At 35.9% G+C, this 20,739-nt stretch overlaps 1 protein-coding gene across 9 annotated transcripts in view; it reads left to right on the forward strand.

The window, feature by feature from the left end:
- The window catches only part of MEF2A (myocyte enhancer factor 2A), a 92,267-nt gene that overhangs the window by 20,195 nt on the left and 51,333 nt on the right, over positions 1-20,739 (forward strand). For 8 of the 9 annotated variants that reach the window (XM_054837522.1, XM_054837523.1, XM_054837524.1 and 5 more), the window contains exon 2: positions 15,875-16,073. In XM_054837522.1, the coding sequence (XP_054693497.1) occupies positions 16,020-16,073 (54 nt within the window). In that variant the 5' untranslated portion in view covers positions 15,875-16,019. Of the gene's footprint in view, positions 1-14,628; positions 14,860-15,874; positions 16,074-20,739 lie in introns of those variants that run through there. The other variant, XM_054837528.1, reaches the window with a different exon arrangement.

Here is a 20,739-nt window from a genome sequence, read left to right on the forward strand (position 1 = left end):
TTAGCATAGATACTGTTTCCTAGCCCTGCAGAATATACTAATGTTGAAAGCTACGGTTGTTTTTAACTGTTTCAAAATATCAAGCTTCTGAACTAATAGCCTATGAAAACAACAAGGTTGCTTTAGTGTTACCATTTTGTTTTTCCATAGCAGCCTGGATCAGAGAGACTGCAAAGCCTCCAGTGAAAACTCAGATCTCTAGCAAAAGCTGCCACTTGTTTGTAGTGAGTTTGTCAGTGCTATTGACAAATACTTACTAATTTCAGTTTCATGATTTAGCTTGCTTTTTCTCATGGCTCTTCTAAATAAATTTTTGTTACAAGAACTGAATCTTGTGCTTAATTGATTTTGCTTTCAGAAGGCCAAAGAATACCATGTGCATCCTTGAAAGACCTTCCCTTAAGGTGAATTCCTTAAAAGTGAATGAGAACCAGTTTCTTTTTAATGTCTGTTTGAATCTACTAAATTTAAAAAAACCCATGTCTCTGTCTTTGTTCTACACTTTGTGTCATCAAATGAGATAAAAGGCCACAGATAAACTTACTGTTAACTCTTTCTGCTACTGTCCTCCATCACGCTTCTTACTGCTTTTGGGGACTTCCCCTTCTCTTTAATGCCTTTCATCCAACTGTGTGGGGTGAGCATCTTCACTGAAGTGAACTTGGACTCATTCCACAAAAGAACAAACAGTGAGGCTTGAGAGCTCTCTCACCTCTATGTGGGAAGACTATAGGGAATATTACCATCCTGTTCTGGAATATTTTGGCTTCTGTTTGACCTACTGAAAGAATCAGGCAAGGGTACCCATTTAAATAAAAGAAGATATTTAAGTCTGAGGATTCACTAGATAGACTAACTATTTCTTCCTTTCCATGCCGCAACTGGTATCTAGTAAATAATGCCAATTTACTCATTTGGCAGCATTAAAACATAAGAGCAGAAATCTTAGTTTACTCTGTTTAAACCAAAACTCAGTGCATTGCTGCTTTCCTGAAACTGTACACCTGTGCAATAGATTTAGCTCATGCATGCTTATCTATTACTGAACTGTGCATTTATGGTAGTCTTAAGATTGTGTGGTGCATTTTGTGATGCAGAGTCCAAAAGGGTTTGCGTTTTTTTTAAGTGATGCATACAAAGGAGAGTGCCTGCCATCTATAAAGGCTTGCTAATGATGTTAATCAGATATTACCGTCAAAATTAAATGTATTCAGTGGTAGACAAAGAGGAAGGAAAATTGACAAGAAGTTAAAAGGAAGAATCTCCACAAGTATTGGTTGATGTAACATGTTAAGAGTAGTGCCTGCTAGAAGTACAGAGTGAGCTTGTTTTGATTCATATCTTCCTTTTGAAAAGCAGGCAAATGTTTATAGTGTGGAGAAGGTTTCCACCCCTCCCCCTAGCGAAGCTGTGTGCTGGAGAAAGTGATGACACTGTTATGTTGGTGAATTCTGACAAATCTAAACATAGTTCATAATCATAGGTGAGTCTGTGCAGGGGTAAAAATCTATAACTTCAGATGAAATAATAAGCTGAAGTTTTGAGAACTAGGTCTGACTTGGTGGTCAGCATTTTGGGTTATGCTAAGAAGTCTTTGTTTCAAATCTCAGTTTAAAAAAAATCTGTTTAGCTTGGCTGTAGGATGAAGTCTGCTAAAAAGCAACTATCAATCTGCAGTGTGAACTGCAGAGTGAATTGCTGGAAAGCTACCTTTCTTCTGGTGGGAAGACAGATATTTTGTAGTCTTTGTGTTTTGTTTTTAATTTTCTTTAAGCAAGTCTGAATGCATTTCATTAGACCTTCTGTAATCCTGCCTCAAAGTAGAGGATATGAGAACTGAGACAAAAGTAGAACTCAGTCACTGATACAATTTCTTAAATAAAATCCACTTTACTAATTCTTTCTTTCATTTCTTATGTGCTGTCAGGAGTATCTTGTATTTTGGCATACAGCTTTACCCACGTTTGCTGTAGGCTGACTGTTTAGGTTTTGTTAAGCAATGTGTGGCCTCATACACAAAACATTCCAAGCATCAGTTAGGGGAGAAGGAGCTGAGCTATGAAGAGCATGAAAGGGTGGAACTGGATGCTGGGAGTTTGTTACAGTATGATTTATAGCCAGAGTTAGAGCTTTGTTGGTACATATCTGCATGTTGCAATCAGATTTAATAGATAGCTGAAGGTTTTCAGGGTGGTTTATGAAAGCAGGTATATTCAAAAGTACTCCAGTCTTATTGAGGGGAAGATATGCTTTTAATACAGGCAAAAGCAGGAGTAATACAGATGAACATATTAGGCCCTAGTTATGCTGTCCCTTCTAGGCTTTGTCTTTGCTGATGCAGGTGAAATTGGAGACTACCAGCACAGTATCTCTGCTGTTTGCCAGCTAGCTGTCAATATTTATTGCTTCAGCTGCTGCAAGGCTTCCAGTCAGCATGTAAAAGAAAAACGGTTTTAAGGTCCTGAAGGCTTGGAGTACTCAACAATAATGTTTTTTAAGAGGAGCTAAGGTTTCTTGCAGGTGCAAGAATGCCTCTAAGCAAGTTCTTGAAAGTTGTGTGTAAACTGTATGCCAGTTTGCTGTGGTTCACTTTTTTGTTCATATAACTCCATATAATCATGTTCCATAGTATTTACTGAGAATGAATAAAATGAGATGCTGTAAAATAATTAAGCTAGCATCTGATTCTAGTATACAGAATCTGCTGTCATGAATACATTTAATATGTGAGGGGTTTTTTGGGGGGTGGGGGTGTTGTGGGTTTGGTGGCGTCCCATGTCGTGTCCTGTGCCCCCCATCTCCCTCCTCTGCTATAAGATTATAGGGTTTTTCACAAAATGCTTTATTGTCTTACCAGAAAGGAATGGAAAAGATTGCAAAGTCTTCCTCGTGTACTCTAGTGATACCATTAGAATAAAAAAAATAAAATTAATTTCTATGTCTAAATAAGTCTATCACTTGACATGCAGGAATGTAACACTGGCTTTAACCACCCATTTCTCCAAGCTCAAAGATTGGCTGAGGTGTCTGAACTTGCATATTGCACACTTTTATCTACCAGGGCTACAGGCAGTATCTAAGTTCTATAGTGGGATCCAACTGCTCTTACCAAAATAAGACCAGTTGCTATTAACACTAAGTGCAGCAATTAGTACTAATGCTTTCAAGGAGAAGTCATTCATGTCTGACTGCTACATATTTGCTTTACAACTCCGATATACTCCTTAGGTCTTCCAGCTCAGTTTTTTCTCAGAGATGAGCAAGAAGACAGCATGGATGGAAGGGATCCAGCAGTGTGTGTGAAATGGGCGCTGTTTTGGGTAATTTTCCTAGCAGGTTTAAATAATTGATGCAATAATTAAATGCTGAGATATCCACTTTGACCATCTGATAGTGCAAGAGACTGAGGCTGATCATGCAGTCTTCCTTTTAGAAGTGGTTTCAGGGCTGCTTCTTGGCTTTTCTAGCAGTTTCTTTGATAGTGAGGATAATTATTTTTTCCTTTTCCAAAATCAAGATAGTAAGCTGTGACTTTTTTTTTTTAAATTTTTGCGTAAATTGCCAGCTATATTTATAGTCTCTGATTCCTGACCGATCCTGGTTATTGTTGGGTCTAGGCAGTCATTGCATCAGCTGGTACTTGGCTGAGTAGTGAAGATGGAGATGTCCACCTTACCGTTTCAAAAAGCTTGCATTTGCATCTAATGTTTCATGTCAAAGTTAAATGAATATACTTGTTTAAATGGAAGAGGTTTTCAGTAAGGGAAGTCTACAATAATCTGAGCCTGTCTGGGCTTCTGCTTCAGATCCCTGGCTACTTAATGTGATTGAAAGTAGGCCAGCTGCCTTTCAAATACATTAAGATCTAGCTTTTGTGATATCTTGCTTTTCTTTAATATTCCTTGCTCTTGTTTAACTCTTCGGTGATGTAGTAGTTTATCAGAAGGGCTTTGTGTATTTATGTATGGATCACTTAATTCTTGCTTGGGACCTTGATTAATGTTTTTCTGGGCCCTCACTTAAGCTGTTGTCGGCTGTATCTTCTCATTCAGACCTTTTTAGTGGCTCTGTTCAGGAAAATGTTTGTCAGGGTTTGTTGACAGGAAGAGAAATTGAGATAGTTTTGAAGTTTTGAGGATTTCTGTTTCTAATACAATAATGGGAACAAATGGGTCAGACTGCTCTCCTTTTATTTATTGTCATTCAGTATTTCATTCCAGAAGGTATTGAGACAGATATTTTAATACATCTTGCTCTCCACCACTTGAATCATGTAGCCTTGCTGTGAAGCAGTAATGTTAGTTAGGGTCAAATGACCAATCTGCAAGAAAGGTGAAATAATTAGATTTTTATCATTCGCTCTGCCTTACTTGCTATACCTGCAGCAGAGTTATTGTAGCATGATGGATTTCCACTTATCAACTAAACCATATTAACTGACTGCATATGCTGGTTTGTTGTCATTGCTAAGGAAAAAATAGTTTCAAAGTTAGTCTTACCATTAGGTTTCTATTCAGAGAACAGTTCTTTCCTGAAGATTCAGTGTACTATAATCAGTGTGGTTTAAGTAACATTTTTGCAAGTGAATAGAAGTGGCTAGGTTGATGTTATACTAATGACATATGAATGCCCAGACTACCAGACATCACCTGCCAATAAAAAAAAAGGTTTATATGCAGGAGCAGAAAATATTCTGAACAGTGTTCTTGCTTCTTAGTAGAAACTGAGTTTACTACAGTATTTTTAGGTGTTGGGATAATGTAGTTAACTTTTACTTTTAATGGCCTGCCCTGTACTTTATTTGGACAGTCTTAGCTTGTGATTGCTTTTAAGAAAATACAGACATACAAATGGTTGGTAACACTAGCCTTGGAGGGGGAGAAAAAAGAGTTATGGAAGTACTTGGATCAATAAGATGGTTTAGGTCGTAAGGAATTTCATTCTAGGCTGCTTTTAAAAGAAGTGGCTACTGATACTAGAGAGTTTGTGGGAATCAGACTGTTTTGACTGAGTGCCTAGCATCATCTTCATGAGTTCATTAATGTTACCTATATTCTGCCTGTATTTGATATTTTTTTCCAATATATCACTCCTGAGATGTAGCTGAGTGGATTCATCTCACTTGTACTTTATTATTTGCTACTTGTCTGCCTCAGATTCTGAAACCTTAAGATTATAAAGAAACAGTCTCCATGTATGTTTGGAAAGGACCTGCCCTATGACCTGCTGTAGTCCCCCCAAGAGTAATGGTGATTTTTTTTAATTTTTTTTTTTTTTTTACTTACATGGAAAATGGCTATTTGCTTAAAATGATGCAGGGAAGAAGGGAATAATTCACTGAAACTTGGTTGTAATCTCTCTGAAGTACAGTGTAACTTTTTAATTTTCGTTTAGAAGTTTGAGCTGGTGGTGGATCTGAATTTTAAAAGAAGAGATTGAGTTTTGAACCAAGGCTATGGCAGTCACAGAAAAAGAATCTTACCACTAATCTTTGTTAGAAACATGTAGGCGTCTTTATGATTTGCTGAATGTCTTATTGAGGCATGCAGGCTGTTTGAAGCATTATGTTGTCGTGTCTGTCTGGTTTATAATTGTTGCACTTCAACAGTATGACTGCATGCTGTCATTTAATCAAACATCGAATAAATTATCAAGAAAGCTTTCTGGATAATTGTTCAGTGATTTAAAGCTTCTTATAGATTCTTTGATCTGTAATATCTCTTCTATTTTTCTTTGTTTTCCTGTGCTGTTCCCTTTAAAACGGGGGTGCCTGTTATCATGTGGAACCTTCTCCCTCTGGAAGACAGGAAATGTGTGTTTAAGAGAGTGAGTGCTCAGGAGGGAAATGGTCGAGGAGACTACCTGCCATAGTAGGTTTAAAAAAAAAAAAAAGTCATCAGGCAAGAAGCTTGGAGCCTGCAGCTTGTGCAGAGCATGAAGAAAAGCTGGTGTATAGGATCAGGAAGAAGCAGATAGTTAAGAATGCGCTAAACCTTGGGAAGAAGATTCTCAAGTACAAAATGGGAGCATGCTGTGTTCTATTTCACAAGGCCACTGTTGACTGAAGCCAAACTGGGAAAGGAAGACCTGTCTTTGAAGGGCACAATATGCAAGGAGGAATCTTGTTTGTAGTTCTTCTATATTTCCATTCTCATCTCCTCACATTTGTGCCTTGCTAAGAATTTTAATAAAATCTGGCATTTTTTAGTTTGAAGACTGGTTTGAGGAAGCTCTGTGTAGGAGAAGGTATAAGCAGAGACATGTGAAAGCTGCGGCTGCCTTTGTATCTCATTACATTCCTGAAGTCAGCTGTAAATGTTTTTGATTGCTGTAATGTTTGTTCAGTAACATGTGTTGAAGTTGCTGTCATGTGGCTGTTTGTTGCGTTACCTCAACAGTTTGTACTTTGTAGGCAGAGTGGACAGTTTTCCTCTTAAAAAGTAAAAATGAATTACTGAAAGTGTAGTCTCCAGTAAGTGTTTAGAACTTCACTGAGATTTAGAAGTCTAGCAGCAAATCACAAAATCAGTTTGCTGAAGTACCAAGCTAGTACAATTTTCTACATCAGGTAAAACCAGTGTTAAATAAGACTACCTCATAAGTTTATGTTCTTTGTTTTTTCCAGTAGAAGAAACTAAAACACAGAGGCAATCAAATGCCTTTTATGTACATACTTCCTAAGGAAGAATCTGCTACAGTTTCTACTCTTGCCTTGGGAACTTGTGCCAGTTATACACCAGTCAGTTTTAATATACAGAGAACAGACACTGTTTTACTTAACTGGAGAATTGCTTATTTGGCATTTGCTACAAGGAAACTGAAGTGCAGCTTGCAAAATTTGAATACAATTTTAAAGAGTATTTGAAGGATAAAAATAACAATATATCTCATAACACTGCCTTACAGTATGTGCTGTGTTCTGAATAATTTTTCTGCCTGTCTTAATTTTTATAAATTTTAAAATTTTGTGTCAGGATGCTGTTTGAGCTAGCTGAGTACCTTGTTTAATTTTGAACTATATCTAAAAGTAGTAAGTTGTATTTATATGTTTGTGATGTTGCTTTCAGGCATTTGGTTTTGGCCGTATAATCTAGCTGTGAGATGTTATGATACATCAGAACTTATATAGAGGGATATTTTTTGTCTAGTTTTTGGTTGATGAATGTATGAATGTTCAGTTCTTTATATGCAGGTTACTTGTTGAGGTTCTAAATGATATAAAATTAGCAAAAAAAAAAAAAAGTGCTCATAAAAGTTGCAGTGCTCCACAGAAGAGGTAATCTACTTAAATCATGTGGTTCTCAGGGGCAAGCAGAAGGACAATACTCCTTATGGGTAAGTATGTCCAAATAGAAATGCCAGGAACCTGAGTTTTTAAGGTTACTTTGACGTGTTGTTGCTAATGTTTAAAGTGCTGCTTCCACTGAATTCAACCTGGCGTGGCCATGTTAAAGTCAGAGCAAAGCTTTCAATTTAATTATCTATAAAATGGTGAAAACAGTGAGTGACCACATATATGGAAAAAAAAAAAACCCAGGTGATGCAGTTCGTCGAGCATTTTGTAGAAGTCTGACCAAATCACTTTACTACTTTGCAACGATATTCAGCTGTTGTAACTGTGAAACCATCTTCTGTTCACTTGCAGTCCCAAGCCTTATTCACTGTATGTACTCAGATTTGCTCTACTCATTTCCGTAGAGATAAATATAGATGCGACAAGTGGGACAGAGGTATTGTGAGAACTTTGAGATAGTGAGCTGTACCTTTGCCAAATAAGATTATCAATAGATTAGAAGAATACAGATAAACTTAAGTTGAGATGGGAAAAGTAATGAGCCAAGACAGCAGTAATTAAAGCTCGAGTGTCACTGTGGTACCTGATGAAACATGAAGACTTCTGGAAATAGATTTTTTCAATGATAATACTTTTTCTTAAAGCCATGACTTAACTTAGTGGTATGTAACATGTTTTTAAGTATTATCTAAAGATGCATCAATGAGCCTGAAGAAGACTAATCAAGTGTTAAGATGTTGCAAAACCAGAAGAAAGCTCCATTCTGGTTGGTAAATATATGAATTGGAAACTGAACAGTCTTATGTATGTATTTTATTCTATCTTATTGTAAGATGAAGAAAACCATTAAAATGAACCTTTTAATTGACCACACTGTTAGGTGTTTGTTACTTAATTAGCAATGCTTATGAAGGTATCTTTATTCAGCTGATTCTTACCGAATCATTAGGCTAGCTTTAAAGAAAGGAAATGCTTTTCCCTGCTCGGAATAGCAGCACGGTTTCCAGTGATTTCCCGCCCCCTCCCCGAGTGTAAAAAGTTCATTTCACAGACTTCTGTTTGGCCTTCTGTAAGAGAGGAGAGCTCTTAAGAAGCAGCTTTTTATTGTGGGTAAAAGGGTGTATAATTTATAGCCATCTCTAGTAGACGTGCTCTTATCAGCATTTTGGAAGGTATACCCTCATGGTTCCCTTCTTTTGAACCAGAAAGGAGTTTTGATAAGAAGACATGTGGCGCTCTGGCATTTTTTTTTTTGTCCACATGGTCGTTAAGTTCCACAGCCATTACAGATTCGTAATAACCTTGAGGGAGATGTTTTTGATCTTGGAAAACATAAAATATATTTTACTTCATCAAAGAAACCTTCCTTAAGTGGCTTATGTTGCGTAGAGGTCTATGGGTTTAAAACCTGTGTTTAAATGCTTTTAGTTGCACTTTGTGAAAGTTATGAAACATATAATGAGTTTTAAACTAATTAAATATCTGCAAATGCTCTTCTGTTTCATTATTGAACAATTGTGTTTAAACATAAGTTTAGATTTCTGCATCTGCTTCATTAATTTTCCAAGAGCTGTAAATGGAAAAAAAAGGAGGGTTATCTGGTCAAAAGATTTAAAATTGTGATCAAACTGACATGATTGTTCTAAAAACTATGGTTCATTCCCTAGGAAACTAGTCTTTCTGGCCATAGCTTTTAAATACTGGGTTTTGTTAAGTGTTCAGAATAATCTTTCTTTGTGGCTATTTTTGTTTGCCATGGAAAAGTTGCATCTTTTGACAAATTATAATATAAATTAGGAACAAGTTTCTTGGGAAACTCTCTGGAGCATGTTTTCCAGACTGCTCTTCAGTCATGCAGTTACATTCTTAATCTCTTTGTAGAAGTCTGGCAACAGAATTCTTGTGGTTACTTAATATTTTAAGTTCCGCTTCTATCTAAAATTGGTTTTTAATCTAGTATTGAAAGTTTAGTTCTCCTTCTGTGGTCGTCTTTCTCCATTGTTAGCTCATCGATTTCCAGATCCTATTTTCCAACTGCGTTCTAATGTGTTTTTGAGAATGCAAAGGTTAATTATTTTAGAAAATACCAAGACCAAATTTATGGGTGGGAACAATAAAATAGAATTTAATGTCACTTGAAAATAGGTGGTAAAGATGTATGCTTTTACAGATAGCTTATAATGGTTTTTTTTTTTTTGCTTCTAGAGAGTATAAATGCTCAGAATAGGATGATACTTCTTTTTGGTTTTTTTTTGGACTTAAGCAGTAGGCCAAGAAAAAAGTTGGTAGCAATGTAACTATGAAAAATAATTGAGTATTGAGTTTAATTAAAATGTGATCCCATTTAATTTTAAATAACTAACTAGAGCAGAATTCCTGGCTGACCCTGATCCTAGACAAGGCCACATTTGTCGTGGTAGGTAGGAGCGCATATACTGTCGTAAGTGATGCTGATAGTGCCCAGAAACTGTTTCGTCCATCGGCTTGGGGAAAATATATCTTTTTTTTTTTTTTTAATTTTAAAAAAAAAGTAGATTCTAGGTATAATAAAACTTGCTTTAAAGACAACCAAAACCCTTAATCTCAGTTCATTTTTCATACAGCTTAGATTTCTGAAGTTATTCATCTTAGACAGGACTTACTACATACAAAAGAAAGGCAGAAAATGCCATTTTGAGCAATAGTATATTCAAATAGTATTCAGAAGTTGCAGTTCTTCAGTAAGACCATATTTTTCAAAGTACTCTGAGATCTTTTCTAATATGCCTTCAAAACTTAATTTTAAAAGCTGTGTAACTACAAATTAGAAGCTCAAAAATAGATTTGATTTTAATGTGGAAACTGAGAACCATGTTTAGCTGCAAAACTCCACAAAATCCATTCTAGAAGTAGGGTTTACTTAAATGGTCTAGTATCAAAGATGCACGTTGTTCTTCCCAGCTGAAACAAACAAGTGGTTTATGATGCATAAAAGAGACTATCAATAAAGAATTGTTTATGGCTTCCTGTTTTTAATGTTGTCCTACTTTTTAAATAAGTTATTTTGGCTAAGGGTTGTATTATTGTTTTATAACAATGCTTGTGTATCACTTGCTAGCTGAGGACCTTGGAGCTCTGGAGCCGGTCTCATTTACTGTAAGACTCTACCTACATGTAGAAGAATGGCTTCTAAACTAAGGATGGAAAAAAGATTTATTTCCTAATAATTGTGGTACAGCAAGAAGTTTGAGATAAATGACAACATATAGTATTGTTTTGAAGGGGTAGGCCGTGCTATTGTTTTACATTTATGTTTTATATTACTTACAGCAATGTGTGATGACAGGGCTATAGAAATATGATGGCAGAAAACATTTTTTGTTACTGTTTTTGCACACCTCTGCAAAAACCCTAGCAAGAATTTGAGCATGATCTCTTTTAAGTGCAAACATAAGTAGATGGAGTCCTGTTGCTTGAAATCTTAACAGAGTATCAAAGCTAGATTTTAAAATTATCTGCCTTGTTAATGTAAAACAGTCAACACCTGGTGATGGGTCTCATCTCCATCTTGATGTGTATGGGAATATTTTTTTTTTCTGGTCACATCCTTGGTAAGCATGCAAAGTGTTAGAATTACCAGTGCACGTGCAGTTTGACCATGATTTGGTTGTGCAGTCTATGCCCATCAGTTCATGCTTAGGGGCCAACTCTAGAAAAATATGTGCACAGGCTCTTTTAAGACTACGAAAAGACCCATTAACCTTGACTTAGTAAAAATTATTGTCTGCTATTTAGTAAGCCTTACCTAATCCTTATCAGTGTGAGATGCATCTATGCAGATCTGTGTTTTCATGCAGCTGTGGCTTTTGAGAGTTATCATGCAAATTATCTGACGTCATGACACTCACGTCTTTGTGTGCATTGCAGTAAATGAGCTGTGATGAGACGGTTACTGTCAAATGTAACCTGTAACCATGATGGTGAAATGGAAGTTCCAAGAAAACAAAGAGAGGCAGAAGGAAGTAAAAGGAAAATAAATGGAAGAAGTATAATTCTGACAGAGTTTTTTCCTAACCTGTTCTGCCAGAAGGCTTGCAGACCTTGTGGAGTGCTGCACAGATACAATTTGTTTCCACTGAACCCTTGAAAGAATATTTTTAAATAGGTCAAATACAGTTTCCTTGCTTTTAAAGTTGTATTGAAACTGTACGCAACCTTGACAACAAATGAACTGATTTGAGTTGCTGAAAATGTGCAGTCATGAGGGTATATTTTTGCATATGGTTCTCTTATGTTTCAGTATTTAGTGTGGTGTTTTCATGTGTGTTCCAGAAAATTTGGAATGAAGCTTAATTTTATACAATAAGAGGCTTTTACTTGGACAGCTACAAATATCTTTCTTGCTATTATTGCAAGCTATCATTATTTTCTGTTTAAAGCTCATCATGAAACACATGTGTTTTTCCTTTTTCTCTGCTTGCTTTTATTGTTTTTGGTAATAGATGTCTGAAATTCTTATTTGGGGAGGGAAAAAAAAAAAAAGAAAAATACTTTGCTTCTGTGTGCCCATGAAAGTAATGTAAAGCAGTTTTGGTGGCTGTAATTTGATTCTGTCACTTAAGGAAGTAGAACTTTACCTTCAGCAAGGTTACTTAACATTAGTTTCATGTTTATTTTCAGAAATAAATGTGCATTGATCTTCATATATGTCTGCTCATTTTCCTCTATTTGGGCAAAAATTTGTTGATGATCTAGACAAAATGGCTTTGTAACTTAAGAATTTTTCCTGAGTATGGTTGCAATGTGACTATGATTTAGCAAAATTAAAACTTTGCTGGTTACATTTTTGATGTAACCATGTAGTGGACACAGTCTTACATCTTGCATAGTTTTGTTGCTAGTCAGGAAGGAAAATAAAACTGCAACTCTGATATCACGGATTACAAAAAGGAAAAGTCATTGCTTCCTTGAGAAATGTGATGTGCGTTTGTCATTGGTGGTAACTTCCCATTTGGATGTTCTGAGCACGCATGAAAAGTGGCTTTTTACTGCACAATTTACTCTGATTTTGCAGTTAGTGTCAGGATCCTTTCTACCCTAAGCTCATGCCAAACTTATGTTTCAATTCTTGGCTTTGAAAATCATCTTGTATGTGACTTCAAAATGAAAGGGGGAATGTATTTCAGAGCTGGGATGCCTTTGGCAAATGTGTTTCAAAGCCAGGATTCTGGTGTCCATAGCAACCTGTGGGAGAGGGAGGAGAGGCTGGACCCAGACAGGGACAGACATGGAAACAGGGATTTGGAATTTGCTAAGTGGGAAAAGCGCTTGAGGTTGAAGAAAGTAGCAGACCTGATATGAGAGCAACAGTGGACTGATTAAAGAGGGTGAAGCAGAGATCATAAATGGGAAATAGATTGATGCATTTATGCCTAATAGAGCATACCATACTAATTTTAAAAAACCTGAAATAGCATCCTAAAACAGTAACAAAATGTTGGTGAAAATTACTGTGAGTTTTCCCAGTTCCCTTTGTGTGATGGTATGTGGAACAGGTAAGTGTTGCACTGCTTTGTTTCCTCCATTAGCTCATGGAAAACATTTGGGTTTTTTGTATCCTTAAGTATGTATATTGCATAATCTCACATCATATTTCTCTTCCTCTCTGCCCTGTTCTCTCATGAGCTCCTTATTTTATTCACTGCGTAGACTTGCTTTGAATATCTGTTGCAGAAGGTGGAATAGCTGAGTGAATGAGATAGCACTGTACGAAGAAAGTGTGTGGTCCTACAAAGGGGTTTAAAACTGTGTTCTGGAGCATTAGTCTGTTTCCTTAGGAAATTTTGAGAACTAGTAAATTTGCCTAGGTGTATGTCTAATGCAATAGAACATAAAATATTGTTATACCTCTGTATAAATTTATGGTAGATTATCATAAAATTTTATATACCTCATATCTTGTATACAGTACACACTGTGTGTCCTTTTGTTTCGGAAAGAACAGTGTGTAACTGGAAAGGGGGGAGAGGAGAACAGGATGACTTGTGTAAGAAGTGGTTGATTGGAGTAGGATTCTTAAGTTTTGAGTAAAGGTGACTAAAGGAAGATACAATATAGGCGTCAAAATCAAGGCTAACAAACGTGAAAGGTAAATATGACTGTTTACTGCCTTGTATAATTAAAAATCTGTGGATACCAAATATAATTAGCAGGATCAAGCTTAAGTGAAAGGATATATCTTCTACTCTGATGCGTAACTAAGCTGTGGAACTCCTTGCTTCTAGGTACTAAAAATTTACACAGATTCAAAAGTAATATTCATGGAAGAAAATCTGATGAACAGCTTTAAATCTAAGACTCCATATATGACACCAGTAGTTCCTGATTCAAAAAATCACTGTAAATTTGGATAAAATGCTTTATAAATATTGCTTTTAAGTGATTCTATTCCTGTGTCCTTCCTTTACCATCCTAGTGATATTTGCTAATAGCTGTGGTTAAAATGATAGACCAGATGGATCTTTGGTCTCACAAGTGGTGGCTATTTGTATGTGCTAGTTAGGATGATGAGTGCTTTTAAAAAGCAGGAGGAGGAATCTAGTAATTCTATATTCAGAGAACTATTTCCATAATGTATGGTATATTTAAAAAATGAAGCCGCACATGAAGAAGAAAACAAATTTTAAGAGCTGCTTATAGACACTCTTTCATCAGATATGTTCAAGGAATGCAACCAGATTTTTTGCAGAACTAAATTTAATGTGTGATCGTAGCATGTGCCGAGTGGTGAGTTTTTTGTTTTGTTGGGGTGTTTGGGGTTTTTTTAAGAGTGGGGCAGCTGACTTAAGACTGAATGTTTTATGAATTGAAGCTTAGAGTCCAGTGGATATTCTTGCTAGTGTTTTTCTTTTTTGGTGTTTGGTTTTTTTTTTTTTTTAAACAAAAGAGGTATAACTTTATATGCCAACTGTTGCTTTCCATGTAAAAGATTTGCTGTGTGCTGTTGGTTGTGTAGAGGCTTGTTCATCTGGCCTTAGCTAGCTATTAATGCCTTTTTAGCAGCACCTTGGAAGAAATTTTTTTTCTTGAAGAAAATGAATGCAGCGCTGATGCATGCTTGTACGTGTTTTGATGTATGAACGATGTCTAGCGCATATCCTTCTGACCAATGGACATCACATAATCTTAGTGTTGATTTGATCTTAAGTTCCATGGAATAGTATTTCTAAATACTGTTGGGCATTTTATGATGTTTTACCAAAGCAGTCCTTTGTTGATATCAGGTAAATATAAAATGACATCCCTTCATTTTGTGATGCTCCTCCACCTCTTTTTTTTTTTTTTTTTTCCCCAAGCTGCATCAGAATGTCATGGTTGCTTCCTCAGTGAAAATTAAATGTATTGTGAAGTGTAGCCTGTGACTAATCGCCTCTTGCTGTCTCTGCTTATTAACTGTCTGATGGTGATGTGGTTGCACCGCTTTCTACACGTGGCCTGAAGGATATGGCATTGTGACACCCATATTAAAATATGCAAGGCTTGATTTCAAAAGACGTTTTGGGTTGGAAAGTTAGAGAGGTTATAAGGTAATACTGTGGCTGTGTTTACCCCTTTTATTTTAGTGAATATTAGGTGGTAATAGAATAAGGTGTACCTATTTCATGTTGATACATTCTAGTAAACAGTTGATGTTCTACAGGCTATTTATTTTCAGTTGTTCTACAGTTTTGTTGAATTAATGTTATCCTACAGTTCAAGTAATATGTTTGGAATATGGAATGCTGAAAATGCATTTAAAGTTTGTCAGATATCAGTGTTTTACAAGTCAGTTCAGTGCATTAGTACCAGATTAAAATACTATGATGGCACACTGGCTTTTCAAGTTGCGTGTACCTTTATCTTTCTAAACAATTTACCAAAGGAAACAAGTGTTGGACTGGTAATTGGCTATTGGCAAATGTGTAACTTACAGGATATTGTTGAGAGAATAACTATGTGAATATCTTAATTATTCATTGATGTCTTGGTGGCTGTGAAATAGTTCTGTTATGAAAATGTTTTCTGTGGTCTTTATCCTTTAATACTCTCCCTTCTCCCTTTTACTTCCCAATAAAACCCCAAATATTGTCTTATGAAATGAGATGTAATTTAGTTTAGGAACAGAAGCTTGATGTTCTCATGGTTTTGTTTCATTATTGTGATGATAATTTTACAAGACAAACAGGAAATGCAAAGCAGTTTCTCTGTAAGGTTTCCTAAGATAATGAATGGAGTTTACCAAAACTTTGTGGGTAAATTTTTGAAACCTCAGCTAACTCAAGGTCTAAAGCTTAGACAACTTTGACAACTGTAAATTTTTAAGGCATCCAATTGAAAGTGTATGAAATTATTGGTAATTTTAAATCTGTAGTTTTTAGGTAGAATCTAGCAAACTATTTAATTGGAACAAAATATGTAATATAGTATCTTACTAATGAAAATACTTGGTTCTTCACTGAAATTATTTTATGCATGCACATGTTTTACAGCTATACAAGTGTTTAATGATGCTTCCTCTTTAGTAATTTGTAAACTAATTTTTTTCAAAATTTTATTTTTTAGGGGCTTATAAGAAGAAGTAGGAACGTTTTCTCAAGCTGAAGACAAAGTAAAAGAAAACTGTATCATGTGTTAGAATACTGAAGAGTGACATTTCTTGGATTAGTGTATTTCTGGATTGTAAAGCAAAAGAAAGAAGACGCTGAAAATGGGGAGAAAGAAAATACAGATCACAAGAATAATGGATGAACGGAACAGACAGGTGAGAAACAAGGAGTCTGCATGAACAAGTTCATCATTAATCCTGAAAATGAATGGAAACTTTGAATACATTCATCTTAATTCACTCTTCTAAAGGCGAGCTTTGTCTTCATGTATCTGCAGATGGCATTACCAGAATACAAATAAGAAATATGTCTCAATGGTTTTACTACTGTTTGAGGGAAAAGTGTTATTTATAAGTAATATCAATTACTACTTTAAATCAAATTCACAGTAAAACTACTGTTCCTATTTAAATGGTACCCTAGTCTGTACCTCCAATAAACTGGAGGATTGTGTTGAAACAGACACCTTGATCTGACAGCTACTACTAACACTTAGTAATGAAGGGAGAGAAAGGATGAGAAATTCAGAAAGGATGTAGTAACAGTATTTGCTGCAGCCTCTTTGACAGGAGTTTGACATAGCTGTGGACAATGATCTACAGTGGACTGGATATAGTAATGAATTTTGTTAACATGATTCTATTTAAAAGCATTGATTCATATTCCTTGTAAGAACTGTTTAATACAACAGTCTTTAAAAATTCAGTCAAAAGGGAAGAGTACTCAAAAGTGCAGTGTTTCAGGGAAAGCTGGTTACTCTGCTGATCGTGCCTTAATAAAGAGGTCTCCTGTGAACTTGAAAAGTACCAAAAGTTGATGACTCTGTGCAGTAGTGTTTCCTCTTAACTTCTGAATTGCTACATGAGATAGGAAATAAAATTTTAAATGGATAGCGAAATGTATAGTGGAGTATCTAGAAGCTACCATTTTTAAGGAAAAGTATTGTAGGAGTGACTTACAATCTTTAAGAATAGTCATAGTGGGTCAGACCAAAGATGCGGCTAGGCCAGTATCTTTTGTCCAATGATGGTCATAAGCAAATAAGTGTAGAATAGAGATGCACATGTTACTCTAATCCTCTTCCAACTTTGAACTATTCTTAGCTCAGGGATTTCCTGAGCTGGATGCGGTTTCCGTATATTTAGTAACCATTAATGGATTTCCCCCCACAGCTGCCCCCCACCCCCTGCCAGTGAACTTGTTCATTCATCCTTTGAGCCCTTATAAAGTTGCAGCATTTATAACATCTTTTGGCTAGGAGTTTCGATAAGTCTGTTACCTGTTGTTTCAAGAAACACCTTTTCTTTTATGCTCAGTCATGGTTCTGCTAGTTATTGAGCTCTTGTATGGAAGAGGCAGCAGTCACTCCCTATCTAGTCTGTCCATCTTGCTTGTTGTCCTGTGGACCTCTAATGTGTTTTCTTATTTTGTCTTAAAAAAACTTTTTCAGGCTGAAGCACCCCAGCTTACTTGTTCTAATACAGAATTTATTCCACACCTTTGATCATTCTCGCTACTTTCCCCTAAACCTTCTTGAGTATTGCTATATTATTTTTGGTGGCAAAAGGACCCAAAACTGCACAGAGTTCAAGATGTGTGCAAAACATGGACTTACATAATGGTGTACTGATGCTTGTTCTCTGTTCCCTTCCTAGTATTTGATTTGCTTTTTTAACTTCTCCTGAGCACCAACTTGATGTTGGGCTAGTGTCAGAATTCCATGAGACTGTCTTGCTGCTGACATACCAGCTCAGAGGCCATTGTTTTGTTTGTGAAATCAGGACTGTTTTTCTCCTGTATCGCTTTAAAGCAATGTAAACTCTGGGTTGAAGACTATATATAGCAAGAAAAGTATTATTGAAGTTTGGGAGAAAGCCAAGTACTGTGTTTGAACAGCTTTAATCACACAGTGACTGTATGTTTGATGTAGATAAATGTCTTAAGTACACGTAGTAAAAGTAGATGAGTTAACTTCAGTTCTTTCAGATCTTGCTCTAGAACTTCAGGCATGTTGAAGAGGTGGAAATTGATCCCCCTTTGCCCCCCTTTTTTAATTTATTTGGAGTAAGTTGGACAACCTTGGTTTTGTTCTGCTTTAAATGCAAATATCGTTATGCTATACCCTGATTTTGGTGTGGTGTATGTTTTTGAGGTTTTTTGGGGGTTGGTGGTTGGGGTTTTTTTTGTTTGTTATTTTTTGTTGTTTGGGTTTTTTTTAAATGGGGAGTTGTTTTTTTGGATTTCAATCTCATTGTTTGGGTTGGAACAATGTAGAGAAGAATTATTTCATTTGTATCAAATTTTAGCCTGCTTGTACCACTGTTGTGACTGAAGCAAAATATGGCGATTAAATTCTAAGTTTTGTTTCTAGCTGGTTTTTTTGGCTAGCACTTTTTTGGGCTTTTTAGTGACTAGGAAGAGGTTTAACCTCTAACTTAACAATGGAATTAGGCTTACCATACCCTTTTTCTGTGGAAACAGACGATAACACACTGCATCTTGTTTTTAAAAGGTTTCAGAGATTAAATAGCTTTTTTTAGTGGAGCCAAATTCTTTATATGTAGAGGTGTTGTCTAACTCCACTAGTGTCCTGCGGTTTTGGTAGCTAGTATGTAGAATTTTAACATACTAAAATACCCTGATGCACAGGATATTTATTAGGTATTACTTTACTTCTGAGAATTTTTTTCATTGACCCAGATAAGGAGGGCATTTAGGGTTTGTTTTGTCAAACGGAAAATATAGTTCACTTGTGCTCTGTCAGTTTTTCTATGGCATACATAGCCAGTTAGTAGGTACTTATGAACCTGCATATGATGTCTTATATACATGTTTAGTATGATGTTTAGGTTTTTTATTTGAAAATGAGTAGAATGGGACAGAGCTTTGCCTGCAGAGCAAGTTCATATAACTTCTGTGAGAATAAAAACTATTGTTTTATCAAAAGCATCTTACTTCTGATGGGATTGTATGTGAGCTCAAAACAGTATATATAGACCATTACTCTGGAGGATTATAATTGTCATGAGACTGTCATTGTATTATTAATTAATCAGTCTTATCTGCTTGAATGAGCTGTAGGACATTTATCTTCATTAAGATGAAGAGAATAAAGTACAGTAAATTAGATATCAAAGGAGCTCAGTCTTGCTGCCTTTGCTCTCTCCTCCTTGCCCTTTTTTGCTAAGCAGTATTAGAATAGTGCTGAGGAAGCCGTTGGCCTGCAATAAAGATAGATATCTTTGTTTTTAGTGTGGTCCTAAATGGCAAAGAAAAAAGACATTTGCAGAACTAATATTCTGCTTTCTGAGTTCTTAAATGAAAACCAAGTTTATAATGATTTATGTGCATTAAAGTAAGGCTTGGACTCCAGTGGTAGTGGGGTTTGTGCTAAGCACTGTCCAAACATAAAGTGAGAAATCGACGCTAGCTGAGAATCTTGCAAGTAAAATAGCCTTACAAGAGGTGAGGCAGATAACAATTCAGTAGAGAAATTAAGATCCCTTTCCCAGGATCGTATGGGTCCTCAGTGGAACTAAGCATTCAGTCTTTTCATTTAATGATTTCTCAAAGTAATAAAGCACATACACATCTTGTTTATGATGCCTTTTTCCTAACAAAAGCTAAACAGTAGTATCTGTCTATACTGGCTCATACTCAGGTAATAATGTCTTAAGTGTCTTGTAATTGAAGTATCTAGAACAACAACAACAGCTATTTAAAAAACCCCTGCAGTTTCCCCAAATCCCAAGAGGAATCCAGACAAAGTAATTCTTAATGTCCCATTCCAGATAGGATAAATAAATCCCATTTGTTCTGAAAGAAGGCATGTGTAAAGTGACAGAACTGCTAAGAGACTTACACAAGATCTGTTTTTAAAAAGTGGCTGTATTGTATTATAAGTGGATAGCAAAATTTCCACCTACATTTGGGTAAAGTACAGCCTGGTAAAACCTACATTTGTATTTGGTCAATTTGTTGAATTGATAACTGAAAATAACATGCTAACAGAAGATGCATTAAGGTAAAGTCTGTCAGATTTTTTTGGTGTCTTGTCTCACTAATGTATTGTAATTGTTAACAAGTAGGTAAAAAGATCTGCTTACACTAGTTGAACATTGAATGTGTTACAGCACTCTTACATAAAATTGTTTCAGAGATAGTGCTGCCTTTTAATGGAGCTTCTCACCAAACGTACTTTGAAAGGGTTGAATTAAAAAATTACGGTAAGTACTCACTTTTCATCTGAACACAGATTATTCAAGCCTCACAAGAGGCTCTGTGATTAGTGGTCTTTAAACCCAAAGAAGTTTCTAAGTTAGAAACATTGCACAGGAACTAGGTGGAACTATGGTTATCATAATATGCTTGACATTCCATATTCTCATCTTTCTAGGTCTTTTGTCTATTACCTCCATTCCTACTGTGGCTAAACGTTAACAATCCAGGTTTTCAAAAACCATAGGCACAGTGCATTTTTGAGGGGACAGGACACATGTTAAAACAGTTTTGGTGGACATGGATACCGTTTTATAGCTGGAGAAGAATTACAGGTCCATAGTATCTTTGCAAATGTTTGTGGTGGAAGAGCAAAGTATGCACGTACTGTTTTAATAGTACAGTTATTGTCAGCATGCTATGTACATAATGCTATTAGTGTATCTGTATCCCTCTGAGACTATGTGGTGGAAAGGATGGTATATATTTTGTATTATGGATAGTATTAAAGAAATAATATGCATAGAAAAAATGCCTTGAGGTGTGCATACACAGAATATTCCCATCCATTTTCCAAAAACTTGATGTACACTTAGATAATTT

Source organism: Grus americana, chromosome 10 (genome assembly GCF_028858705.1).
Source record: "Grus americana isolate bGruAme1 chromosome 10, bGruAme1.mat, whole genome shotgun sequence".
NCBI classification, from domain to species: Eukaryota; Metazoa; Chordata; class Aves; order Gruiformes; family Gruidae; genus Grus; species Grus americana.